A 27,011-nucleotide genomic window follows, 5' to 3' on the forward strand; every position below is an offset into this window, starting at 1 on the left:
TGTTATTATGTACAGTGGTCTCCTGGTTCTGCTCACTTCACGATGTGTTAATTCCTATAAGTCTTCCTAGGTTTTTCAGAAAGCACAATAGTATTCCATTATAATCATATACGACAATTTGTTTAACCATCCCCCAATTGATAGGCATCCCCTCAATTTCAAATTCTTTGTCAAATAGCTGAAAAAAATTAATGAATGTAATGGAATACTATTGTGCTGTAAGAAATGGTGAAAGATATGGTTTCAACCATCAACCAACCGATTCAGAGTGAACAGAGACTGAAAGACAGCCAATTCCTAATAATGCTGTAAAAACGAAGAGTTTTGAAAGATTCAAGAACTCTGTTCAACCTGGATCCCAGAGGGCCATTGATGAAGAATGCTACCCCATCTCTTGACAGAGAGGGGATGGACTAAATGTATTTTGGACAATGGCAACTTGGAAATTTGTTTTGCTTGACTAGCCATGTTTGTCACCAAAATTTTGGTTTTGTTCTTGTTTTTGTTGTTGTTTGTGTAGAGTTTTTTGTTTTGTTTTGTTTTGTTTTTAGTGAGGAGGAGGAGGATGTGGGACGGCAAAAAAAAAAATGCTTGATAATTGAAAACATTAATTAAAAAATGAAGTCCCTTCAAGCTTTAAATCCTAGGGCGTATTAAATACAACGATCACCCGGAGAAACCAGTCTCAATCTCACCCACTCTCACAGACTGAAAGCACTCTCACCTTCACTTTCACTCCCACTCTCTCACTCTTACTTTCACTCTCTTTCCAAGCGGGCAAGGAAAGCTGCGCTTGCTCCAGCTGATCCGCGCTACCGGAAAAGCCACTGGAAAAGAAGGGAAAGACGCCTGAGCTTTGACGTCTATCTCAGCCCCGCCCACGATCTCCCGCTCCGCCCCGCCCACTCCAGGCCTCCCTTCCTGCCTCTCGCCCAGCAATGGTTACTCTGGGCCTATCCAGAGTGGATGATGCGGTGGCCGCTAGACACCCCGTGAGCAAAGAGGGCCCAGCCCTGGGAATGGAGGGTCGGTTCCCCAAAGAGCCGGGAGAGCAGCAGCTGGGGAAGAGGCGCATGCACGGGGTGGGGTTCGCAGGACGCAGGATTGGTCTCCCGTTTTTGAGGGGGCGGGCTCTCTTCTTTGGGAGGGTTTCCTGGGGGATCGGCACCCAAACCTATGCTCATCCCAGGGACTCCGGGAGTATGCTGCGTGCCAATCCCAAGCCTTCATGAAAGGCATCTTCACATTTATCACAGGTAAGTGGGTGAGTTGGCTCATACGCTGGGTGGGAACGGGGTGGGATTGCCCTGGACCTGTGTACCTATCCCCATTTGTACCCCGAGGTGCCCCCCTCCTTGGCCAGGGCGCACTGGGCAAGAGGGAGATCAGGCTAATCGGAGACTTGGCCTTAAGCAGGCACCGGCGCAGCCTTCTTCCTACAGAAGTTTCTCCAGAGGAAGCTGCCCTATCCCATGCAGTGGACCGTGCTACTGGCCATGGGTGGGTACCTGAAGTTTGTGGGAGAGGGTGGGGTGGGGAAAGGACAGGGAGGGTGTCTATAGATTGGGAGAGATTGCTGAGTCTTGATTTGCCAACCACCCCATGACCCTGACCTGGACCAGTACTGTGATTTTGCCTTCCATCCAATCAATTCCCCTTAAAGAAATGAAAGGGTTGGGGGAAGAGAGATTAAGGCAAGCACCCTGGGAGCCTTCAATTATCTGAGATCTTACTGGGTGTCCCAGTGGTAACCTTGTCCCCAAGTCATTCTACCTCTACTGGGTGGAAATTATTTCCTGCTACCAGACCCCAGCCCTGGTTTCCTTTTCCCAAAGATCTGGGAGAGGCTAAAGAAACTGCGGATTAGAGTCTGTCCCTCCCCCTATTCTTATTCTTTCACTCCTGGAATCCAATCCTGCTCCCTTAGTTGCTGGCTCGGCATGCAGCTATGCAGTGACCCGTGTTGAAACACAGAAATGCTCTGATCTCTGGCTCTTCTTGGAGACTGGACGGCTACCTCAGGACCATTCCCCAGGTAAGAGGAGCTCAAAGGCCAGGCAGGTGGACAAACTATCTTAACCTTCTCCCAGGAAACTTCATGAGCTATGGGTATGAAGGAAAGGAGGATGTGAATCAATTACAGAAATGTCATGAAGGGGGAAAAAGGGGGGTGGAGAGTACAGTACCTAAAGTCTATTCAAATACTTGTCTTCTGCCCTCTGTCCTGCCTTGGGGTATGGGTAGGGGAATAGGGACTGAGAAGGAGGTACCTTAGTGTAGAGCAGGTAGAAAGCCCTGGGGTCAATGAGTTTCAGGAAAAATAGCGTGGTGCTTAGGGAAAGTTATGAGGTACAGATTGCACACCAAGGACTGCAACATTGTAGACCCTACTTAGCCAAAACAAATTTAAAGGCAGAGACTTTATTAAAATGTTTTGGACAGCTGATCTCAGGAAACCAAACAATTCTCTTTTTTCCTTTGAGTTGCATCCCCTAGCCTCCTCCTCAGCAGCATGATCTTATATCAGGCCTCCATTTCTCCCTCTGTGAAATCAGCACAAAAAAAAAAACAACAACAACAAGTAGATGCCATGTTTCTTTCATTTCTTACAGAGCAGGCCTTGCGAGGATGTTCAGATCCAGAACAGAAGAAAAATCAGTATGGGGACGTTCTGGAGTAAAGGTCCTGCATGATTTTGTCTATATCATCATGGCTTTTCCAGCTGTGTACAAGCACCCCATTCTCTAATCCACAAATACACATAAAAAGTGCTCCAACATCCTGTACAGTCTGCTGCCTTTGTGCTCCCTAACCAGAAGGACTAGAAATGACGGGTGACTAGAGCTGGTATGGAAGTGAGAAAGGTACTTCAAACTGTTTTGAAGTGAAAGACAGTACCTGTGGTATGGACATGCTTAGAGAATTAGTTTTGGGGAGTGAGGAATAGGAAACACTAGAGGTTATCTCTTCCTTCATCAGTCATTTCTAAGGTCTAACATCTTTGGCCCTTTCAGTATCAAAAAGTCAGAGGTGAAAATGGCCCAAAGTAGAGTGGGCTTATGTGCTATGGGGGCCTTCTCAACTTTCAAAGGTGGTTCCCCTAGACCAGAGCTTCTTAAATTTTTTCCACTAATGACCCCTTTTCACTGGAGAAATTTTTACACAACCCTGGGTATATAGGTATATAAAATAGGTATACATAAACTTTTACTGTTGCCAAATTGTTCATGACCCCCAATTTAAGAAGTTTTGCCCCAGAGGAGGATATAAATGGAGAGAAGATGAGGAGGGACCATCATAAACAAAAATCTAGCATTTTAATATGTACATATTAAACAAATTAATTTAGGCTAAGGATTGTGTTTAGTATTGAGAGATATACAAAACTCATGTAAGACCTCATCCCTGCCCTCATACAACTTTCTGTTGAATAAGGAGATAAAATACAGGCATAAATAGAGCATGGTAAATACAAAACAAATTTACAAACAAAATACCCTGACCTGAGATGTTACACACTATGGGGGGGAAAAGAAATAGGGATACACACACACACACACACACACACACACACACACACACACACACCGTGATATTAGCAAATTCAAAAATATTTGCCTGTGTCTAGGTCCAAGCCCCTGCTAATTTGCCTATGGGCCATTATTCAGATCTACATGAGTAAAATGCTCAGTTAACCTGAATAGATAATAAAATTTGGCCCCGAAAGGGACCCTAGAGAGGATCATTTTGGAGATGAAGAAACTGAGGTGCAGAGAAGAGAAAAGGTTCATCTTTGGTCAGACAAGTAATAAGTAAAAGGATTTGAAACTACGCCCTTTGTTTCCAAATCCAATGTTCTTTTGGCTATATCAAGTGAATAGATAATTCTCCCTCCTTACCCCAATATTAGAGTATTATAATTAATTAATTACCACAAAATTAATTTTACTTGGTCCAAGAATAATGCCTAAGGGGTCTCTTAGGGAATTGGAAAATGACTAGTTGAGTAATTGCAAGTCTAGGACTCCAGAATTCTATGAGAATTGAGAATCCTATACTATGTCACAGAAAGCTCCACTGAGCTCACAATTAATGAGACAATCGGATCAGAGACACTACTTAGCCCATCGAGCAGAGTAGAGGAAGGTGGGCAGTTAACACCAGAGCTTTGAGAGCTTCCCCCTTTGGGGAAGGAAAGAAGACTTGAGAGGGACCTGGGAGTGTCACCATGAGGGTCCATGATATAGATAACCTGAAGGATAAGATCCAAGAGCTAAAAACCATCATCAAATTCCAGGGTAAGCTTTATACCCATTCATTCAGTCTTGGACCCTGGCATGATGGGTGGATAACTATTGGAAACAGAATATCTACTGTCTGCCCAGACATGCACTTGGTACTCTGTGGGTATACAAATGGAAGAGATAATCTGGACCTCAACCTTATGAGGCTCAGACTCCAAAAAGTCTAACACAAATGAGTAGAAAACAATACTGAACAAGTCAGTAACAAAAGTTTGAAATATGGCACAGATACGGCTCTGGGAATTCAGGGAGAGAAAGGTCAAAGTATGGGCTTGGGGGAGGTTCCAGGAAGGTTGTAAGACTTGAACTGGGCCCCAAAATATGAGATTTGGGCAACCAAATAGAAATCAGAGGAAAGGTATAGCAGTAAGGGAAGGAGAAGGAGGCAAAAGATGAAACTGTCATGGGGAGCAGCATAAACTGTGGAACTCTAGAGAGTGTGTTCCCAGTGTCTCCCTCTCCCCACATCCTCTACATTCCCTCCCTCCTAGAACCATTCTTACCAGTTTGGAACCCGTGAGACTCTCCTAGGAATGAGTGTTGTTTGCTTTGAACAAATCTCTATATTCTGTGAAGAAAGAACATGGCTAAGAGGAGCAGGAAACAATACAATCTGATACCTTATTTACTGATTCAGGACCAATCCTAAGAAGTCATTTCCCCCTCAAATACTCCATTGGTCCATGTCGGTAATGGGGGTGAGGTAGTCAGACTGATTAGAAGGTGTCTTTCAGGGCTTTACTCTCAGAGACCATCACTAGGATTAGCTAGATAAGATCTCCAAGTCAGTCTTGGAGCAGGGTGCCACTGGGAGTTCTGGCAACTACTCCTTCATGTCTTGACTCCTAAATCCTTCCATGCTGCCTCTGATTTACCCACAGAAAAAGGCCGAGTTCTACAATGCAAGTCCTTGGAGGAGAAGACAGTCCAGAACAAGGATGTGATTAACTTACTGCAGAACAACATCCGACATTTCTACCAGGACTGGACAGTTGCCAAAAGAGTATGGAACTTGATCTAAGGGACCTCAGACTGGTACCCATAGTTTTTATGTAGAATACAGCCACCTAGGCTGGGACACACACGCACACACACACACACCATCTAGATTCTCCAAGACTTTACCCTGGGATACCTTTCTCCCTCTGCTCTGGGTTTTTCTGGTCATAAGACCATTCCCTAGAAGGGAAAGGAAAGAAACTATTTCTCTAGATTCCCTCAGCCCCATGACCCAAAGTCATGTGGTCCCTAAGCTACTCCACCCCATCTCCACCTTTCATGGAAGGAGTTTGGCACTAGGCTGGGAGAAAAAGACAAGGAGTAGTCATTTGTAATATTTGTCAGAACACCTGAGTTCGTATCCTACCTTTGACACTTACTACCTTGCACAGGTCATTTATCCTCCTCATGGCTCCATTTCCTCAACTATAAAATGAAAGAAGAGAAGAGGCAAGACTAATTGAACTCTAAGGCCCCTTCCAACTCTAGATTTATAATCCAGATCTATGATCATTGGACTTCTCCAAAGAACCTCCTCCCAAGTGGGGACAACTTCGGTTGCAAAATAGACTAAGTAGAATATGGGACAGGGGAACCATAAGATGTGGAGAGACAAGTTGGTCATTACATAGGACAGAATTAAAAGCCCCAGCTTTCCACATTTCCCTAATTAGGAGAGTCCATAAACCAAGGAGGCTCTCATACATCACCACAGCCCAGGATCTTAGGTAAGAGAACTGCACTGGCTGCAAAAGAAATATGTTCCCCAGCCTCCAGGAACTTGGAGGTATAGGAATTTAGAGCTGGAAGGAAACTTAGAGGTAGTTTATTCCAACCCCATTTTACAGAAAGGCTACAGAATGACAGGACAGACACTCCCTGCTCTTGGAGAGTACTATATCTTATGGATCAGTCAATCAAGAAACACTGATTAAGCAAGCACTCCCTATGTGCCAGGTCCCATGCTAAGCCCTGAGGATACAAAAAAAGGTATAAGACAGTACCTGCGATGGGGGAAGACAACATGCAAAAAAAAAAAAATGTGCAAATAAGCTATAGACAGGATAAATTTAAAATAATTAACAGATGGGGCAGCTAGGTGGCACAGTAGATAAAGCACTGCTCCTGGATTCAGGAAGACCTGAGTTCAAATCCAGCCTCAGACACTTGACACTTACTAGCTGTGTGACCCTCGGCAAGTCACTTAGCCCTCATTTCCCCCTCTCCAAAAAAATTTTTTTTAATTAAAATTAAAATTTTTAAGAAAATTAACAGAGGGAAGACACTAGAATTATAGAGGGCCAGGAAAGGCTTCCTGTAAAAGGTGGTGTTTTAGCTAGGATTTGAAAGAAGCCAGTGAAGCGAGGAGACCGAGATGAGGAGGGAGATGGTTGCATGCTTGAGGGATAGACAATCTGTGGAAATGCTCTGAAATTGTGTCTTTTTGAGAGACCATCAAGAAGGCCCGTGTCACTGGATCAAAGTGTACATGGGGTGTGGGAGGTTTGGTATAAGAAGACTGTAAAGATAAGGGGTGGGGCAGGTTATGAAGGTCTTTGAATGCCAAGGAAGATTTTATACTGGGTCCTGGAGAGGTGAGGGAGCCGCTGGAGTTTATTGATAAGGGGGTGCATAGCTAGACCTGAGCTTTAGGAAGATCGTTTTTACATCTGAGTGGAGGATGGACTGGAAGGGGAAGAGACTTGAAGTAGGCAGACTAAACAACAGGCTATTGCAATTACCCAAGCATGAGGAAATTCAAGTCTGCACCAGGGTGTTGGCCGTGTCAGAAGAGAAAAGGGGGCCTGTGCGAGAGATGTTACAAAGGTAAAATCAACAGGTCTTGGCAATAGGTTGGACATGGTGGGGTGAAAGAGTGAAGAGTTGAGAATGAAACCTCGGTTTTGAACCTGGGTAACAGAGGACAATGGTATCTTTGATCTTTGACAGTAACAGGGAAGTTAGTGAAAGGGGAAAAGATAAGATAATGAGTCCAGTTTGGGACATGGTAAGTTTAAAATGTCTACAGGAGGATAGAGCACGGGCCCTGGAGTCAGGAGTACCTGAGTTCAAATCCAGCCTCAGACACTTGACACTAGCTGTGTGACCCTGGGCAAGTCACTTAACCCCAACTGCCTCACCAAAAAAAAAAAAAAAATAGATGAGATGTCTAATAAGCAAATTCAAGATGTGAGACTGGAGGTCAGCAGAGAGGTTAGAGCTGGATAAGTAGATTTGAGAATCATCAACATAGAGATAATTGAATCCATGAAAGTTGATGAGATCACCAAGTGAAATAGAAGAAGAAGGCACAGCTAGAATATATGGAGGAAGATCCTTAATTGAATATAATAAAAATAATAGTTCATGTTTATATAGTGCTTTAAGGTTGGCAAAATGACATCTTAATTCTATTATTAAATATATAGCATATACCATCTATTATAATTATACATTAACATATTAATTATTATTATTAACATTATACATTGTCACTGACCCTTACAAAAAGTCTTTGAGGTGAGTGTTAATATTATCCTTATTTTACAAACATGGAAACTGAGATAAATTGACTTGGCAAGGGTCACTTAGCTAGCATCCAAAATATAGCATCCAAAAAACTGAACCCAGGTCTCCCAAATCTAATGTTCTATCCACCATAACATGCCTCACAGTCTGCCCAAAATGGCATCAGGTAGGAGAGGCTGGGCTGAACAGGTTGTAGGGAGGGATGTGAGGCAGTAAGAATTGAACTTGGGGTAGGAGAACCGAAGAAACTTAGCAAGGAAGAGCAATAGATTTGAGGAAGAAGGGAAGCATCCTGGACTTAAAGTCAGAAGACCTTTGAGTCTTGATTCTGTCACTAATTGAAGAACTAACTATGGGCAAATCACTTTATCTGAGCTTTAGTTTCCTCATCAATCAAGTATTAATGAAGCACCTACTCTACGCCTGGCATTATGCTAGGCTCTGGGGATAAAAAGTTTAAAAATTCCCTCTCACGATGAATTTACATTCTAACTGGAAAGATAAACATATATAAGAATATGTGTAGCATAGTTTTAATAAATACAAATATATACAAAGTAGCTAAATATGGGTCGTTTGGGAGGGGAGAGCCACAGAGATATGATGTTTAAGTGCATCTTAAAGGAAGAAAGGGACTCTGTAAGGTGGAGGTAAGGAGTGAGTGCATTCCAGGCATGAGGGATAGCCAATACAGAATCACAGAGATGGGGGACAGAGTGTCTTGGGTGGAGAACAGAGAGAAAGCCAGAGGGCTGGATTACAGTGTGAATGTGATGAAATGTGTCCAATGAGACTGGAAAGAGGGGACCAAGTTGTAAAGGGCTTTAAGAAGCTAACAGAGGACTTTATATTTTATGCTAGTGGAATCACATGATCAGATCTGCACTTGAGGGAAATTACTCTCTGGAAGCAATGTGTTGGATAGAATAGAAAAGGAAGACACTTAAATTAGGGAGAACAATTAGGAAGCTGTTGCAATAGTGTAATTGAGAAGTGATGAGGGTCTGAGAGAAGGGTTCAGATGCAATACATGTTGTGGAAGTAGAAAAAGCAAGAATTGACAACTACAAACCTGGGAAGGTAAAAGAATAATTGTACCTTTCATAGAAATAGGGAATATAAAATTGAGATAATTATACTCACAATACCTTCCTCACAGGGTAGCTGTGAGGAAAGGGCTTTGTAAACTTTAAAGCACTATATAAATATGTACATTTATTAATTTTACTGGGTGGGGGATATACTGGGGATTGAGGCTGGACCCTAGGACATCAGGGTATAAAGGGAGGGCCAGCTGTGGCTCTGGAACTGGTCAGCTAAATTTCCCTCAACCCTACAGTATGATGAATGGACCATTTCCCGGGCCTGCCGGAAGAACTTACCTTTGAAGTTGGCCACCTGCCGAAGTACTGTGGAGGTAACAACTAAGGGAAGAGGCATAGTCAGGAATCATAGAATGTGGAAGGAGTATCTCCTACCCACCCCTTTCAAAGAATAGTCCAAGGTGGAACAATTTCAAAAATACCCACCTGTTATGCCCAGGAACAAAGAGGCCCCCAAAGGCAGCCCACCTCAGATCACAGGGAAATTGTGAAGTTGCTTCCTCCCCAGTCACTGACATAAACTCTGAAGTCTTGCCATTGGCTTTTGGAGCTCATGATTGAGGGTAGCAGATGATGTCTTTGAAGCAGAAACCCAAAAGGAAACCTTGAAAGAAGGACAAGTTATGCTCTACAGAGCTGAAACATACAATCTTATTCCTGGCCCATTGCCCCATACCAGCCTCCATCCTTGTACCATCACTAGTCTTGGGCTCCATCCCAATGTCTCCACTATATCTTCTTCCCCAAGTTCCCCCTTGTATCCATTCCTATGTCCTTCTCCTTCCCTCTGCATCATGGCCCTGGCCCAGCCCTCTTGCACCTTCACAGGTAGCTCGGGAAAAGCTGCGTAAGTATGTTTTTGACCGTGTGAACGTTCACAATGTGATGCTGCACCTGGTTCGGCAGCGAGGGGAGATGCTGGAAAGCATGCAGATAGAGCTAGATAATCTGCTGAACCAGCAGAACAGTAGCAAAGAGGAGCTGCAGCAGCTACAGGTGAGAAGGTGGCCCCATGGAACATGAGACTCTATGCTAGCACTTCCCCTCATCCCTAACAACAAAATTCCAATTCTGAGAGAGACCACTCAAGATCCCAGCCTCAGGCCCCTCAGCGTTAAGACCAAAGGAGAGCCTTGCCCAGAACTTGCTGTGTCCAGAGAACTAATACCATAAACCACTCCCAGGGTAAGCCCCACAAAAAGAGAAAAATATCTCTCCCACTTTCCCCTCCCTGTCCCGCCACCCCCACCCCATGAGGAGATGGAGATTACAGAGTGCAAACCCAGTGCTGCAATGGGGGAGGCAGGAGGGGCAGAGAAAATGGGGATTGGGAAGGAGTACCTCCCAACTCACTATTTGGTAGCTTCCTTTTTAAATTCATTTTTTCACTAAGTGATAAGCTCTGTTATTTCTAGCTTCTGAAGAATTCCAAGTGTTGTCAGTGACCTCTAAATTCAGTACCTTCTAAATTTTAACACCCAAGGGCAACGCCCCACCTGCCCCGCCCTAGTTATGGCTCTGTTCTTGTCCCATTCAAGCATCTTCCTACCCTTGGGCACCCCCTTTGTGCTCCAGTAATTCCTACCAAATGCACACACCAACATACATAAAGCTCTCAACTTCCTGGTCTTGTCCAGATCATTCGTCAGTTAGAGAACAATATTGAAAAGACAGTGATCAAGATCGACACTAGCCAGAACATCTATTCACTCTACGTTCGTCTGTTGGATTATCTGAAAAAAGTGAGTCCCATCCCTCCTTTTCCCACTTCCATGCCCCTCCATACTGCATTTTAAGCAGGCTAGTTTAATCACAGGAAGTCTGTTTAGTGTACAGAGAAAGCAGTGGATTTATAGAAAGCTGGTTTCAAATCTCAACTACCTCTGTGGTTTTAGGCAATCATTTAACCTCTCTAGATCTGTTTCCTCATCAGTAAAATGAAAGCATTGGACCAGACCATGTCTAAAGTGCCTTCCAATATTTCAGATTTGAGTCTACCTATGATTTCCCTACTTTGACCTCAACCCACCGCAATAATAATCTAATGCCTGTTACTAGCCCCTGGGGGACTGACCAATTCAAAGTGAAATCTGTGCCATAGTAGGGTTACAGCATTGCCTTGAGGGAATTCTCCTCCTGTGCTAAAGGATCTCTAGCTCTGTCTTCCATGCTACCAACCAAAAGCCAAAATAGAGAGATCACCTCTGTTTGGAGCAAACTGCCTCAGTTTACCCAAATAACTTGAGGAGACCACCAAGTCAAGCAGAGACAGATTTATTACATTCCTGCAGGAATGGGCAAACTCAATAACTGAGTCGCAATAGCTAATACATGCCTTGAACTTTTATAAGAATGTTGGTCTGGGGGGGAAGTCCCCATGCACACTAGGGCGAGCTCACAATCTAACATCCAATCCTGTCTCACCCAGGGTGCATGTTTAGCTCGTGATCAATGTATGGTGACATGTATGCGTGTTCCAGGAACAAGGGGGAAAAGAGGAGGGGGAACAAGGTCAAACTGAAGGAAGAGGGAATTCAGGAGTGACAGTCAGATGTTTCAGATCTCACAGTTCCCACTGACTCCCCCTTCCCCTCTCCCGGCCCCTATCTCTAAAGATATTCAACTTGAATAACAGGAAGAGTCACTCAGGTGTTTCAGCATTGTTTTGTAGTTGTGTTAATTTTAGAAGGATGACAGGGTTAAAATTTATCTGTTGGGAAATCAAAGAAATAGAATAAAGAATAAAAGAATAATCCATTGTTGGGACCCTAGGGTCAAGGGGATTCTGCTCTGAGAAAAAGAAACATGTCACTTAACATCTGGTCTCAACTCAATTGCCGCATCCTGTGCCGAGCCCTGTGATCACCTGCCCTTTCTTCTTGAGTCCTGAGTATTGAATTGGTGGGCGAACTCCCCGACCCACTCAGCAGGGACTGGGGTTCTGACACATGATGGATTCCAGATAAAACTAAGATGTAGCTGACAAGTGGGGAGACTAAACAGAAGTAAAAATACTATAAATTGGCAATAAAACTTAAAGGAGATGGTGAGAATTTGACAAGCAATAAACTTTTAAACTAACTATACTGGGGTGGGGCTGGGTACCTCAGAGTTTAATCTGACTCAAATCCATAATCATCTCATACACCTCCATTAAAAAAGAAAGAAAGAAAAGTATGTATTCCAGCAGTTCCTTCTCTGGCTTCTCCAGTGCTCCCCCCTCTTTCAATCAAAAAGCATTTATTAAGCACTCACCATGTACCAGACACTGGGCTAAACACTTTGGGTACAAAGAGCTAAAAACAGTCCCTTCCCTAAAAGACATCTTCTAATGAAGACATGTCATAAGTAGGTACATGCTAGTTATATACAGAGCAGGTGGAAAGCCACCTCAGAGGGGAAGGCACTAGCTGCTGGGGGTGAGGGGGGGGGGAACCAGAAAAGGCCTCCAGCAGAAGCTAGGATTTGAGCTTTCTCTTACCACCCAACATACGCACATGATTCAGGTGCCCAAGTCAGTGAATATTTGTTAAGGACCTATTTCATTGTGAGAGAATTTCATAAGACAATACAGAGGAAGCTTTCCCATTTTTCAATCAGTTTAGAATAGAAAATTTGAAAAGTTTTCCATCCTAGGATTTGCCCTTGCAGCTTTAAAATATTATTTCAATGTTTTAAGCTACAGAATTTCATTCCTGTGGGCAATCCCTCTACCCCTACACGCTGTAAACCCCTTAAATTCTTAGGAGGCAGTCTTCTTAAGTTCACTGTGCCTAAAAAAATTACCTTATTCTAACGAGACCATAGGAGCATAGATTTAGTGCTGGAAGAAACTATAAATGCTATCAAGTTTAACTTGCTCATTTGACAGATGGAAAAATTGAGACAGACAGAAGTTAAGTGGCTTACCCAGAGTTATACAGCTAGTAAATGTCTGAGGAAGGATTAAAATTCAAGTTTTCCTGACAAGTCCGGCATCTCTCTACTACACCACCTCTGTAGTCTGCTTATCCTGTCATGTACACAGTCCACTGTTAAACCCACACTAAGATCTTCTCCAGCTGAATCAACTCCAAGGTCTGTCTTGAAAGTGAGGATTGTCATGGATGTCAAAACATGTTAGAGTGAAATTTGTTGAAACTGTCTGATGTTGGATTTAAAAAATGGAAAAATACATCTGTTGAACAGAAAAGAGCTACTAAAAATAGAAATACAAATAAAAGATTAGTACAGTACAAACCGTGGTATAAGCATTGAGGAAATTAATCATTATTCAATGAATGATATTGTAAAATTTGTTTTATAACATAGATAAAAGTAAATTTAGGCACATGCCCCATACCACAAAGAACAAAAGCCTCCAGATAGATTAATCAGCTAAATATGCAAAAGAAATCATAAACAAATTAGAAAAAATCCAAATAATGTCCTTATTCCAAATGTAGAGGAGATAAATCTCTGTCAAAGAAATGAAAAAATAATGAGTCTAATTATATGCATCTTTAATTATACAATGCAAAGCAATTAAAGAGTTCTTTTAAAAAAAAGAAACAGAATGGAAAATATGCACAATGAATATGTCATATAAAAGCATAATTGCCACAATTTTGGGGAATTGATGGAAGTCCATAAGAAGGATACTCTGTCCAATGGACAAAAGGCCAAAAAAATATGAACAGTCAATTCACAAAAGAAGAAACAAAAACATTTGGGGGGCAACTAGATGGTGCAGTGGATAAAGCACTGGCCCTGGATTCAGGAGGACCTGAGTTCAAATCCGGCCTCAGACACTTTACACTTACTAGCTGTGTGACCCTGGGCAAGTCACTTAACCCTCATTGCCCCACAAAAACAAAACAAAAACATTTGGAAAACTTCATCCTCACTAAAAATTTGGGGTGGAGGGACCTCGAATCCTGAAGCTTCATCCATACATAGAAATCTGCATCCCATGGAGGAAATTCCTTCTATCCATGCTGATCTACAGATATCCTAGAACTTAAGATTTAAAAGAGCTGAGTTTCTTCAATGCCTTGAAAAGTTAAGTGACTTGCCCAGAAGTACACCATTAGTTTGTCAGAGACCAACCTTGAACAAGGGATACTAATCCTCTTAAGCCTACTTTCTCTATCTATTACACCATCTGCCTCACCATCAATAAATAATTAAGCAGGGGGCAGCTAGGTGGTGCAGGTGGATAAAGCACTGGCCCTTGATTCAGGAGGACCTGAGTTCAAATCTGGCCTCAGACACTTAACACTTACTGGCTGTGTGACCCTGGGCAAGTCACTTAACCCTCATTGCCCCACCCACCCCCAAAAAATAAATAAAAATTTATTTATTTATTTATTAAGAGAATACAAAGGAAAATCATGAATTTGCCACCTCATGCCCATCAAACATAAAAATTATTAAAAAACTCACTGTTGGAGACAGCTAAGTGGTGCAGTGGATAAGGCACCGACCCTGGATTCAGGAGGACCTGAGTTCAAATACGCCTTCAAACACTTGACACCAGCTGTGTGACCCTGGGCAAGTCACTTAACCCTCATTGCCCTGCAAAACAAAAACAAAAACCTCACTGTTGCAACAGCAGCCACTTAATTCCCCACATAAATCAGAGTCAGAGCCAGTGTGCAAACTGGGGCTACCAAGCCCACATACAATCCACCTATTTGTTTTCCTAATCATATTCCTTCCTTCCTTCCCAAGCAAAAGGAGCTTGTCCTTTGGATCATTGCTCCTTATCCTTCTCTTCAGCCTTTTCTACTGTCTCCTTCCCCAGTGCCCACAAATATGCCCAGGTCTTTCCCACCCATAAAAAACACCTTCACTTAACTTTGTCATTCCCTCATACTATTATCCCATCTCCCCTTTGAAAATGCCTAGAAAAAGCCATCTGACTCTGCTATCTCCACTTCCTTGCTTCCCATTCACTACTTACCCCCTTGGAATGTGATTTCTGAGAGGATCATTTTCCTGAAACTTCTCTCTCTTTTAACTGCTAAATTTGATGACCTTTTCTCAGTCTTCATCCTACTTGACCTCTGTGGATTTTTTTTGGGGGGGTGGGGTGGGGAGGCAATTGGGGTTAAGTGACTTGCCCAAGGTTACACAGCTAATAAGTGTCAAGTCTGAGGCCAGATTTGAACTCAGGTCCTCCTGACTCCAGGGCCAGTGCTCTATCCACTGCACCACTTAGCTGCCCCAGACTTCTGTGGCTTTTGACAATGACCACCCCTTCCTCTCCTTTTCCCTCAGCTTCTGTGACACTGCTCTCTCCTGTTTCTGCTCCTACCTGTCTAACCATTCCATATATCAGGAATGTCATATCCAGAAGGCTCATAGATTTCTCAGTCTCCTTTGCTGGATCTTCATCCATTTCCCATCCACCATATTTGTGGGGTACACCTGAAGGCAACATCATGGGCCCCCTTCTTTCTATATACTGTTTCCCTTAAGTTACTCCTTTAGGATACTCATTATCTGCTATGGGTTCAAAAGATTACAGGATCATAGATTTGAAGCTAGAAGGGCCCTTAGAGGTCCATCCTCCTACCTCATTTTTACAGATGAGAAAAGTGAGGCCCAAGAAGGTTAAATGAATGCCCCCAAAGTCACACAAATAGTAAGGAATTTGGATTTGAACTTAGGCCAGTGTATTTTCCTCTGTATCAATGCTGCTTACAAATGGAATTAACCCCAAAATAGATATAGCTACTTGTAATTTCTCTGCTGACCTTGTCTCACATTATCAACCACCTCCTTCCAGACAAGATCTCCATCTAGATATCCCATCAGCATCTTGAACTCAATATATACAAAATAGAACCATCCTCTCTCCCTGTTGATTTTCCACCTTCTTCCAGTCACCCAGTTTTTGCAATTTCATAATCAGTTTTCCATCTTGATACTTCTCCATTTTACTGCCCCCCAGTCAATCAATTATTAAGTAATCAATACTACTTATATAACAATGCTCTCACATCTGTCCTTCTGTATGCCCATTTGTCCACTACCCTAGTTCAAATCTTCATAAGCTCTCTCCTGGACAATCGCAATAGCTTACTTCAATCTCTCCCTTCCATAAGCCTCTGAAGCAATCTTTCTCAGGCACAAGTCTGATCATGTCACTCCCTTACTCAAAAATCTTCATTGGTTCCCTATTGCCTCCAGGATAAAATATAGCATTTCAAGCCCTCGTCCTACAGTCCAATACGTTTCATATTACTCACCTTCATGCATTCTACATTCCCACCAAACTAGACTACTAGCTATTCCCCAGATTCTGCATTCCATTTCCCATTGCCATCCTCCATAACCAGAAAGCACTTCCTCTCCCCAGTCCCTGAAGAGCCCTTTTCTTTATTCAGGCACCAGCTATTGTTGTCCAGTCATGTCTGACCCTAAGTTTTCTCGGCAAAGATACTGGGAGCGGTTTGCCATTTTCTTCTCCAATCTGCTCCCATTTTACAGATGAGGAACTGAGGCAAATAGGGGTTGAGTGATTTGCCCCAAGTCACACAGCTAGTAAGTGTATGAGGCTGGATTTGAATTCAGATCTTCCTGATGCTAGTCCCGGTACTCTTACCTAGTGCACCACCCAGCAGCCCTTTTAAGGAATTCCCCAGTCTCTCCAGTTGTTATTGCTATTGTCCTCCCCTTCCTCAATTTACTTTCCATTTATTTATATGTTTAGATATTGTATCCCCATTTAAATATAAGTTTCTTCCTTCTATTTTAAATGTAAATTTCTTAGGGGTAGGATTTACTTCATTTTTCCTTCTGTAAACAAGTCAACACTACTATTACTTCAAGAATAGGAGTGTCAACCCATTGCTCTATCATTCCATTCTACATTCCTGGGATTGCCCAGACCAAAACACTTCCCTAGTCACCTTTCCCCAATATATGTTATCTCCCCCTTAGAGTATAAGCTTCATGAGCATAGGTTTGCATGTTTAGCAGTGCCTAGCACTTAGTAAGTGCTTAATACTTTATCTTTCATTCATTCACTGTTTTTGTATCCCCAGCTCTTAGCACAGTGTATTACAAAATAATATATACAGATCTTTAATAAATGTTTGTTGCATGAAGAAACTCCCTGTGTCCCTGTTACCAGGAGCTGGCGCACTACCCACCACAGCTAGACAAGCTGCAGAACATGGTGTTACTATACCAGAAGGATCTTTCTGACATGACTGTAATGACCCACGAAGCCATAAAAATGACAGAAGAAGCCAAGGTCAGGAAACTGGAACTGGAGCAGGGAAAAAGATGAAGGAGCCCCCAGGACTAGCTCTAAACCAAGTTTCTCCTTTGGGAATATTTGTTTGCTAAACAATCCTCACTTCTCCCCACTTCCCACCTCAAAGGTTCACTAACCTCACCTTCATGACCCTCCTGACCACATATCCCCACATATCATGTTGCTTCCTCAGCTATATTCTACTAAGGCTATTGCTTCCTGAGAGGTGTCTGGGACCTCAGTTTTGTTCACACACTCCTGTGATCACACAGAGCCCTGAGCCACAAAATGAGTCAGCCTGGGTTGACCCTGGAGGAGTCTGCCAGGGGCAATGAGGCAGAGGTAAATCAGCTTGGCTGAATGGAATCGGTTTGTGGATCACGGTCATTCCCCCTCTCTCCATTCCTTCCCAGGTTAACATGACAGAAATGGAGACGGCCTTTCTCGCAGAGCGCAGGGCCAGGGAACAAAAGCTCACACAGCAGAAGAAACTGATTGATAAGATTCATTCCAGTGCCAGTGACAGGCACAGGAGGGTGAGACCCTTGGAGGTGGGGAGTAAAAGGGTCCAGTTGGGTGAGTGTTTGGAAGAAAAATGTCCATGTTCCGACCACATCAGCAAGAGGGGCTAAGGCTTCACACACTCTCCATCCAAGTTCCTCCTCTAAAGAGATAACCACCCATGACTGATACAACCAATGTTTCTGTTTCCTCCTACCCCCACCCCCAAAGGGCAGGCGAGACTTGGAATTTCCTTCCACCTTGGTGACCTCAGAGCCGCCAAAAGGTAAAAAAAAAAAAGATGAGTAACTTCTCTGGGTCCTAGCTTCCTGCCTGGTTTCCTGGTGAACGGTTTCTCACTTTTAAGAATCCTTCAGGCCCCAAGGGGCCAATCATTAGGCCCATATGAAGGAACGTGAGGATTCCTTGGGCAATCCATGCATTACCTAACCAACTCATAGGGCTTGGGTTCTGGAGTAGGAACCCAAAGGGGTCAGGGGCTCAGAGTAATAGTAATTACCTAAGCTCCAGACCCTACAAATCAGATATTGTAGGTGGTGTGCTTTGCCAAAGCTCAAAACCTGTATAAATATGAACTATTACTAGTATTATTATAGACCAAATCACACTCTCAAGCTTTGCTTCTTCCCTCTACCCTGAGCACTCAGGAACTCATCATGCAAACATACATATATACATGCGTGTGCATATATACAAATATATATGTATGTATGTGTATATATATATATGTATGCATGCATTTGTATTTGTGTGTGTTTGTGCATATATTATAGAATCTGGTCAGGTTTTCTTGTCTCTGCTTCCTAATACTGATATAGGTGATAATAGTTCATGGGAAAGGATACTGTGACCCTGAACAGAACACAACTGCTCACCTCATGAACTCTCACACTAAATGCAATAATAATAATACTTTCATATATGTTTAAGGTTTGCAAAGAATTATACATATATCACCTCATTTGATCTTCAGAACTCTATGACATGAGTGCTATTATTATCCCCAAAGTTGAGAAAGGTTGTGATTTGCTCAATGTGAGAGACAGCATTCGAAGTCAGGCCTTCCTAACTCAAAGTCCAACACTCTATCCACAACATTACCTGGATGCCTACACAACACCTAGCATTGCAGACCCCATCCTTAACTCACAGTGGATCTCCTCTGACTCATAAAATTCACTCTCAATGTTCTCTGTATTACATTCCTTCATACACATCAAACTGGCCACTGTCTTCTTGCCCCTCACCACTGTTCTTTTTTTTTTTGCAGGGCAATGAGGGTTAAGTGACTTGCCCAGGGTTACACAGATAGTAAGTGTCAAGTGTTTGAGGCCAAATTTGAATTCAGATCCTCCTGAATCCAGGGCCAGTGCTTTATCTACTGTGCCAGCTAGCTGCTCCACCCTCACCACTGTTCTTTAAACTGACTCAATTATTTTAGCTGCAAAGGTTAGAAAAGCGTTCTTCCTTCACTATACCCAAGAATTAGTTTCTTCTACCATCAGGATCAAGAGTATACTTCCTAGCAGGCAGCTAGGTGGCACAGTGGATAAAGCACCGGCCCTGGATTCAGGAGTACCTGAGTTCAAATCTGGCCTCAGACACTTGACACTTACTAGCTGTGTGACCCTGGGCAAGTCATTTAACCCCCATAGCACCGCAAAAAAAAAAAAAATTTAATTAAGAGTATACTTCCTAAATAAACTGACAACTGTGAGCTGCCCCCATAGCCTTGGTGCATAGCTGAGCTGACATCTCCAGCCTCTGGCCTGGCCCAGCCTATCACTTACTGGTCATTGTGTGCATTCAAGCAGCTTCAGTTGCATTGAGAACCCTGGTGTCCAATGGCTTTTACAGGGTATGACTTTGACATAGGAGGATGAGTCTCTTGATTTCCCAAATACACAAATTTGAATAGAACTCTAAATTCTCAGGGACTCATGTTAACATGGCTTTATTGTATAAAAAGGTGAGGAAAGAGGTAGAATTTGGCAGCTTCTTTTTAAAAAAAAGAAAAAAGAGAAGATGGCCCCACAAGCTACTTAGTCAGAGTACTGCTCACAACTCACTCCATCCCCAGCCTCTCCCCAGCCCCCAGATCCCCCCACCCTATGGCTCTTTCCTGACTGTTAAGTAGTGGTATCAAGAGGGAAGGTATTTAGGGTACAGAAGACTTGAGTTTATTCTTGAATTGTGTCATCTTCTAGAAACTCCTTTTTCCCATCTGTAAAATGAATGTCCTGGATTACATAATCCCATAAGGCCTCTTCCAACCCAAACATACTATGACTGGGTATTTTCAGAGACACAGTGGTGGTCAGGCAGTTTGGAAGAGACTCCATAGCTCCCTTACCTTCCATCTCCATCCCTACATGATGACTTTATTCTACCCCTTCCAGGAAAAAAGCAAGATGTGTCCAAGTCGGATATTGAGTACCAAGCATCTGTAACGCATATAGTGGACAAGGTCAAGACTGCTGTACAGTGCTCTCACCTCTGGGTAAGAATGGCTTCTCTTCTTTCCTCGGGTCCAGAGGTGGCCTGGAGTCAGGGAAGAGATGATGGTAACTGCAATATATAGACCAACCTAAAGATGGATGACCTCCAAGGTCCCTTCCAATTCTATACCCATGAGCTTCCCCACCTTTTTCACTACTGCTCTCCCCACTCCCATCCCCTTACTAACTCCCCCCCTTCACCACCACCACACACACACACACACACACACACCCCTTTCCTGGGAGGGAAAGAGCAGGGAGAAAATTGAACCTGTGATTTCATTAGTTTGGGTTGTGGTATCAAACTCCAATTGAAATAAGGCCACATAAGGATTCCTGCAGGCCACAGATTGACTTAGAAAACCACATATTGACATTATCTATGTTTTATTAAGGCAGCTAGGTACACAGTGGATAGAGTGCAAGGCCTGGAGCCAAGAAGACTCATTTTGCTGAGTTCAAATCTGGTCTCAGACACATACTAGCTGTGTGACCCTGGTCAAGTCACTTAACCCTTTTTGCCTTTGTTTCTTCATCTGTAAAATGAGCTGGAGAAGGAAATGGCAAACTACTCCAGTATCTTTGCTGAGAAAACCCCAAAAGGAGTCAAGAAGAATCAGAAGACTGAAAACAACTAAACAACAATTTTTTATATTTTTATTTACTTTGTTAACTACTTCCCAATTACATTTTAATCCAGTCTTCCAGCAGCACTGAGAGTGGTATGACCTGAAGGCTAGGTGTTTGACACCTCAACAGAGGTGTCAGTTTCCTTTTTATTGGTGAGAAAACTAACCACTCTTCTGTAACTTAGAATCTCAGAGAGCTTCCTCAGTCCATCTGAGGGTATATGATTTGTCCAGGGGTTATAGCCAGTAAGCATCAGAAGGACTTAAAAACCCAAGTTTTCCAGCCCTAACTCTACACATAGACTAAGTTCAAATTAAGCTACCAGTTAACAATCAGCACAGTTTATTGAACACTTCTGTGTGCAAAGTCCATAATTGGCCAACTGGGGAATTGTGGAGTTTGAGAAAGGAGCTATATCCCAGCAATGTCAAGGGAAGAGGTTGTGCTAAGCTCTATTTGTGCTCCTTCCTGGTGTCCCTATTCAGCCTGTGTTACCTCTTCCCCCACTCTTCTCTCCTTGCATACCAAATAGGATATCGCAGGCAGATTCCTGGCCCAGAAAAACACACAGGAAAATCTGTTGCAGCAGACCAAGGAATATGAACTGAAACGGAAGGAACTTGAGGCCTTCCTGCAGAAACTGGACTTAGAACGGGCACTGCTCAAGTTTCATCAGAACCCAAATATCAACAGGTACAGGAGGGGGTAACCCTACTGATCCTCAAGCCCAGGACTTTTTTCTTCCCCTAAGCCTGGCTCCTTTCTAGGAGTAAGTTCTCACAGTTCTTGAATGCCCCTAAAAGCTTCTATTGTATCCATGGGAAGCATGAAAAGGACTATGGGCTGAGTAGGAGTTCCAGGTCAAGTCAGCAAGCATTTGCTAAGTACCTACTATGGGTCAAGCACTGGGGATTGGCACAAAATAGTCCTTGCTCTCAAGAAGTTCAACATAGAAACAACTATGTACAAGATATATACAGAATAAACCGGAGATAATCAATAGAGGGAAGGCACTAGCATTAAGAGGATTCAAAAGGTGGGACTTTAGCTGAGTCTTGAAGACAGAAAGCAGAGAGGAGGAGGGAAAGTTATTTCAGGTTTGGGGGACAGCCAGTGAAAATGCCCAGAGTTGGGGCGGCTAGGTGGCACAGTGGATAAAGCACCAGCCCTGGATTCAGGAGTTCCTGAGTTCAAATCCGGCCTCAGACACTTGACACTTAACTGGCTGTGTGACCCTGGGCAAGTCACTTAACCCCATTGCCCCATAAAAAAATAAATAAATAAAATAAAATAAAATAAAATGCCCAGAGTCAGGAAATGGAGTACAGTGTCACTAGATCTCAGAGTATGTATAAGAAGATGGGTAAGGTAGGAAGAGACCAGGTTTTTGTTGTTGTTCCGTTGTTTTAGCCCTTTCGTGACCCCTTTTGGGGTTTTCTTGGCAAAGATACTAGAGTGGTTTGCTATGTCCTTCTCCAGTTCATTTTACAGATAAGGAAACTGGGGCAAACAGGATTAAGTGCCCAGAGTCACACAGCTAGTAAGTATCTGAAGCAGATTTGAACTCATATCTTCCTAACTCCAGGCCTGTCCCCTGTGCCACCTCCCTGCCCTAGGTTATAAAGGTTTTAAAAGCCAGGCAATGGATTTTATATTTGATCCTGTAGATGAAAGGAATCCAGTAAATTTTGTTGAATATGGGGGTGACATGGTCAGACCTGCACTTTAGGAAGATCACTTTGACAGCTTATTGAAGGATGGACTAGAGTGGGGAGAGATTTGAGGTCTAGCGTCCAATCAGGAGATTATTGCAGTTTTCCAGAAGTTCTGAGGGCTTTCACCAAGGTGGTGGCGGTGCTGGGAGGAGAAGGGAGTGTATTCATAAGATGATACAAAAGTAGAATCAACAGGACTTGGCAACTGGTAGGATGTGGGAAAGAGGGGAAGGAGAGTGAGGACTCGAGAATGGCACTTAGGTTGTGAGTTCCCAGGACTAAGCTGTCTTTAGCCTAGGCAGGAGCCATACTGACTGACTCAGTACCCATTCCCTTGCTTCTTCCTGGGCTCTGGGACCTACAGATTTAAGAAGCTAAAGGAGAAAATGAAGGAGATGCTGGAAGAGGAGAATGAAAGACTCCAGCTGGAAAACCACAACTTGGTGAAGAGTGAACAACTGCTTCTCAATATCCAGATTGGCATCGACAATCTGTTCATTCGACTGATAGGCATCACGTTGCCCTCAGAGGTAGCGCTGCTCTGGCCAAAGCTCAGCCCAACTCTCTTCACTCTCCCTCAGGAACACAAGAAGTTCTCCTCTCAGTTTGATGGTTCTGGGGAGAGTCAGTTTGGAGGAGGTCATGGTTGTTCTGCCAGAAATGACTTTACAGATTAGAAATGATCCCCTCAAACCTTTCAGTCCCCTAATAATCTGCCGAGTCTCTATCATTAAGATATCTTGGTATATTGAGGAAAGGTGCTAGATTTGGATTCCTGGCTTTGTCCCCACTGTCTAAACTTGGGCCTCAGTTTCCTCATTTGTAAAAAAGAAAAAAAATTATAAGGTCAATGGAACCTTTTTATACTAACAGCCCAACCACCAAGACATTCTTGGAGAATGTTTCATTTCTTTATTCCTCAGTGGGTGAAGCAGGACAGGCTGTAATTTGTCATAAAATGATCTGCTTCAAAGGGGGGAGGCAGTATTGCATAATGGATAGAGAACTGACCACAGAGACAGGAAGACCTGGGTCCAAGGCCTGCCTCTGACACATTCCAGCTGTGGCATTCTCAACAAACCACATTAGTACTCTCAGGCAAGTCTTAGAAAAGTAAGTTGTCCTAAAGATGATGACCTATATCGGTAGAGAGAGTTCTTCCCTGGGAGCTTTCTACATTGACAAAAATCATAGGTGTAGTAATTAGAGAATAAAAAATGAGTACTAGGCCTGGAGTCAGGAGGACCTGAGTTCAAATCTGGCCTCAGACACTTAAAAGCTCTTTGACCCTGGGCAAGTCACTTAAACCCTATTGTCGTCCCCTCACCCCGAAAATGGAGCTTCAAAGGTTAGGAGTGGAGGTGGGGGTAGAAGTGGGGAAATAGCTTTGATCTAGTTCGGGTGAATATAGCCAGGGCACTCTCTCATTCCTGCCATGATTTTATAGCCTTTAGTTATATTCCCTTTCAGCCTTGCTCATTGTAGGTTTAAAAGGCCTAGTCTATTGCCTTTATAACATATTTTATATATTTATATTTTTATATATATTTATATATATATGGCTAGATGAGGCTTGATTCAAAAGATTATATATTATAGAGGCAATATATATAATATATAAATAAAATATAATAGAGGCGATATATAATATATAAAGATGTGTCTCTTTTCCTCTCAACTTCCACCCTTATATAATATTGCCTCTATAATATATAATCTTTTGAATCAAGCCTCATCTAGCCATCCCTCCCCCTCCTTTTAGTTATGTACTATTTTCTGAAGCTTCTCCGGTTCACTTCTGTCTTCCTTAATACCCCCCCTACTTCTGATGCTATAGAGAATTTAGTCCCCCAAACCCTACCTAGGTCCTTGTTTTTCTGAGCTGGTGGTACCTCTCACTTCCTACCTTGTACCTCCCCAGAGGAGTATAAAAAAGGCAATAAAGACATGACCCATCCCCCAACACTCCCTCCCATCTGAAATTCTGACCCTGGGGAAGCTCTCCCTTCAGAGAGGGGATCAATGGTGGAAGTTGAGAGGAAAACAGACATTTCTTTATCTTCAGAAAGGAATGCCTGGTCCTGCTGATACCAAAGATGCCTACAGCAAACTACAATATTGTGAGAGGAAGCTGCTCTATCTTATAGAAAGAACTAAGAAATATGCAGAGATATTTGAAGAGGTAAATGAGGGAGGGCTAAGACAGAAAAGTTCTTATATGTACCCCCTTTCCCAACCTTTCTCCCAAGATCCTTTCCCCTGTGTCCATCTGATGAGATCTTTGCTTTTCAGAACTCCCAGAAAGTGATAAACTTCCTAGAGGAATCGACTCTACAAGAGAAACATAATGTGAAGGTTACTTTTGAAGATGGTGATGATGATGGGAGAGGTGAGTTACAGTGTCCTAGGGGATAAATCTGGGGGGAAAACCATTCAGCTTAATGTCTGAGGCTGCTGATCTTGTCTTCAGCAAATCCACCTTCCCTCTCCCCCAATCCCACAAATAAACCTTAGGCAATAGGGATAAGAGGCAGGAATCAGAGGTGGGTCCTGGTTTTAACTGAGGAGAATTCAGAAGCTGAAGTTTCTAGTTGTCCCTGATGGGGCTGGGGAAATTCTGTGGAGAGTGCTAGACACCCCACATAGCCCTGTAGCTGAACATTCCTGGAGATTCAGAGAAGTATTCCCAAAGAGGAGGGGCTGGAAGTATACGAGGCAATATGCAATTAGATTGACACACTGTCCATCAGCTTTCCCCCCACACAATGACAGTGGACTGTGTTCTGAGAACCTGCCCCCCAGCACCCGTTCTTAGTCTCTGAATTAGCAGAGATGAGCCTTTCTGCCACACCAACCCAACCACACACCCATCAGCTGACTAAGAAATAGAAGTTTACACTTGTAGGGCATGAGGAAAATAACTGGAACATGTGCTATAGGTTATCTCAGAGGGATTTATTTCAATAACATGCAGTATGGGAAGAAGGTTTAGTTATGGGGTATTTCCTCCTTGATTTCCTATTTAACTGTAGACAATGGTAGGCTGAAGACCCTGGTAGGTAGGAAAGGGGGATGGGATATAGTGAATTTGGGGGTTGCTAGTAAGCCATTCTCCTGGACTGACAATGGTAGCCCAAATCCAATGACTCTCCACCCTCGTGAGAAGTTAACACTCCACAGATGGCCTCCTATTCAGTGGTACCCCAAAGCTCTTCCCCTCTCCTCTTGCCTTATACTTTTTCTAGAATCCTTCCAATTTCCTGATGTGGAACATAGCTATGTTCCTTCCAGAGATGAGATCAAGAAGCAAAGTGAAAATTTGATTGAAGCTAAACTCAGAAATGCCAAGAAACTAAAGAAGAAATAATGGTTCCTTCTTTAGCCTTGATTCTTTCCTTAACCCCACAAGGGCCAACATGTCCAACTCTCCAGCTCACAAGGGACTGCCTACTTTCATGGTCAGTTTATTATACAAATAAATTTTTTTTCAGTACTGAATGTAGCACAAGCCATTCCTGTCCATGCAGCAGCTCCTGGGGTGGGGAAGATAGGACTTCATAGTCATATCAGAATGGGGGGAGCAGCCCCTAATGCCTTCTATGAACTCCATTTACAGGGAGGCAGAGTTGAAGACAGCACAGGGAAGCAAAAAGGGCATTGGATGTGGGGATTGGGACACCTGGGATATCGTTCTGGCTCTATAACTAACTCATTTGTCTTCAGTCTGTCAAATATTACCTGCCCAGCGCTGTGCTAAATGCTAGGGACACAAAGAAAAGCAAGCTCACAGTCTGATGGGAGAGACAACATGCAAACAACTATATATATAGACAAGGTATACACTGGATAAATTGGAGATAATCAACAGAGAGAAGGCACTAGAATTAAGCAGAATGAGGAAAAACTTATTGTAGAAGGTGGGATTTTAGCTGTGACTTAAATTAGGAATCCAGGGCAACTGGGAAGTGGAGATAAGGAGGGAGAGCATTCTAGGCATGGGAGGCAATCTGGAAAAAATGCCCAATTAGGAAACAGAGCATCCTGTGCAAGCAAAAGGAAGAAGGCCAGTATCAGTGGATGAAAGAGAACATAGAAGGGAATAACTAGGAAGGTAGGAAGGAGACAGTTTATAAAGGGCTTCAGAAGCCAAATACAGGATTTCAAAAGTTCTGTTTGATAGAGAGCCACTAGAATTTATTGAGTGGAATGAGTGCAGGGGGAGGAGGGGTTGACATAGTCAGATCTGTGCTTTGGGATGATCATTTTGACAGCTGAGTGTAGGATGTGGGGTGTAGGAGTGGGGAGAGACTCGAGGCAGGGAATCCCACCAGAATGCTATTGTAGTCTAAGAGCAAGATGATAGGGCCTTTCACAAGGGTGGTGGCATAATCAGAGAAGAGAAGGGGGCATGTTGGAGAGCTATTAGAAAGGGAGAATCAACAGACTTGACAATTGACTGGATT

General features: G+C 43.2%; 2 protein-coding genes across 4 annotated transcripts; both read left to right on the forward strand.

Moving 5' to 3' along the window:
* Nucleotides 1-830: 830 nt before the first annotated feature.
* Nucleotides 831-2,782, forward strand: TMEM141 (transmembrane protein 141). Of its 3 annotated transcripts, none has more exons than XM_043981268.1 (5): nucleotides 831-992; nucleotides 1,190-1,256; nucleotides 1,414-1,500; nucleotides 1,928-2,035; nucleotides 2,613-2,782. In XM_043981268.1, the coding sequence occupies exons 1-5, from the start codon at nucleotides 939-941 to the stop codon at nucleotides 2,678-2,680; spliced, it is 384 nt and encodes a 127-aa protein (XP_043837203.1). In that variant the 5' UTR covers nucleotides 831-938; the 3' UTR covers nucleotides 2,681-2,782. The 3 variants fall into 3 exon arrangements, with proteins under 3 accessions (XP_043837203.1, XP_043837204.1, XP_043837205.1); XM_043981269.1 differs by having other exon boundaries at nucleotides 1,417-1,500; XM_043981270.1 differs by lacking the exon at nucleotides 1,414-1,500.
* Nucleotides 2,783-4,228: 1,446 nt separating this feature from the next.
* CCDC183 (coiled-coil domain containing 183) lies at nucleotides 4,229-25,915 on the forward strand. The gene is made up of 14 exons (XM_043980931.1): nucleotides 4,229-4,298; nucleotides 5,186-5,307; nucleotides 9,172-9,249; nucleotides 9,764-9,931; nucleotides 10,573-10,677; nucleotides 17,058-17,180; nucleotides 17,597-17,719; nucleotides 17,916-17,970; nucleotides 20,105-20,205; nucleotides 21,366-21,526; nucleotides 22,913-23,078; nucleotides 24,614-24,730; nucleotides 24,841-24,937; nucleotides 25,794-25,915. Exons 1-14 carry the CDS (start codon nucleotides 4,229-4,231, stop codon nucleotides 25,913-25,915), a joined length of 1,608 nt encoding a protein of 535 aa, XP_043836866.1.
* The last annotated feature ends 1,096 nt before the right edge of the window (nucleotides 25,916-27,011 follow it).

Source organism: Dromiciops gliroides, chromosome 2 (assembly GCF_019393635.1).
Source record: "Dromiciops gliroides isolate mDroGli1 chromosome 2, mDroGli1.pri, whole genome shotgun sequence".
Taxonomy (NCBI): domain Eukaryota; kingdom Metazoa; phylum Chordata; class Mammalia; order Microbiotheria; family Microbiotheriidae; genus Dromiciops; species Dromiciops gliroides.

Bases quoted from the DNA above. Each gene is read 5' to 3' on its own strand.
- TMEM141 (XM_043981268.1), top strand. From the start codon at position 939: ATGGTTACTCTGGGCCTATCCAGAGTGGATGATGCGGTGGCCGCTAGA. The intron at 993-1,189 runs GTGAGCAAAGAG...TGCTCATCCCAG, and splicing joins CGGTGGCCGCTAGACACCCC to GGACTCCGGGAGTATGCTGC. The intron at 1,257-1,413 runs GTAAGTGGGTGA...CTTGGCCTTAAG, and splicing joins CATCTTCACATTTATCACAG to CAGGCACCGGCGCAGCCTTC.
- CCDC183 (XM_043980931.1), top strand. From the start codon at position 4,229: ATGAGGGTCCATGATATAGATAACCTGAAGGATAAGATCCAAGAGCTA. The intron at 9,932-10,572 runs GTGAGAAGGTGG...GGTCTTGTCCAG, and splicing joins AGGAGCTGCAGCAGCTACAG to ATCATTCGTCAGTTAGAGAA. The intron at 10,678-17,057 runs GTGAGTCCCATC...CCCTGTTACCAG, and splicing joins TGTTGGATTATCTGAAAAAA to GAGCTGGCGCACTACCCACC.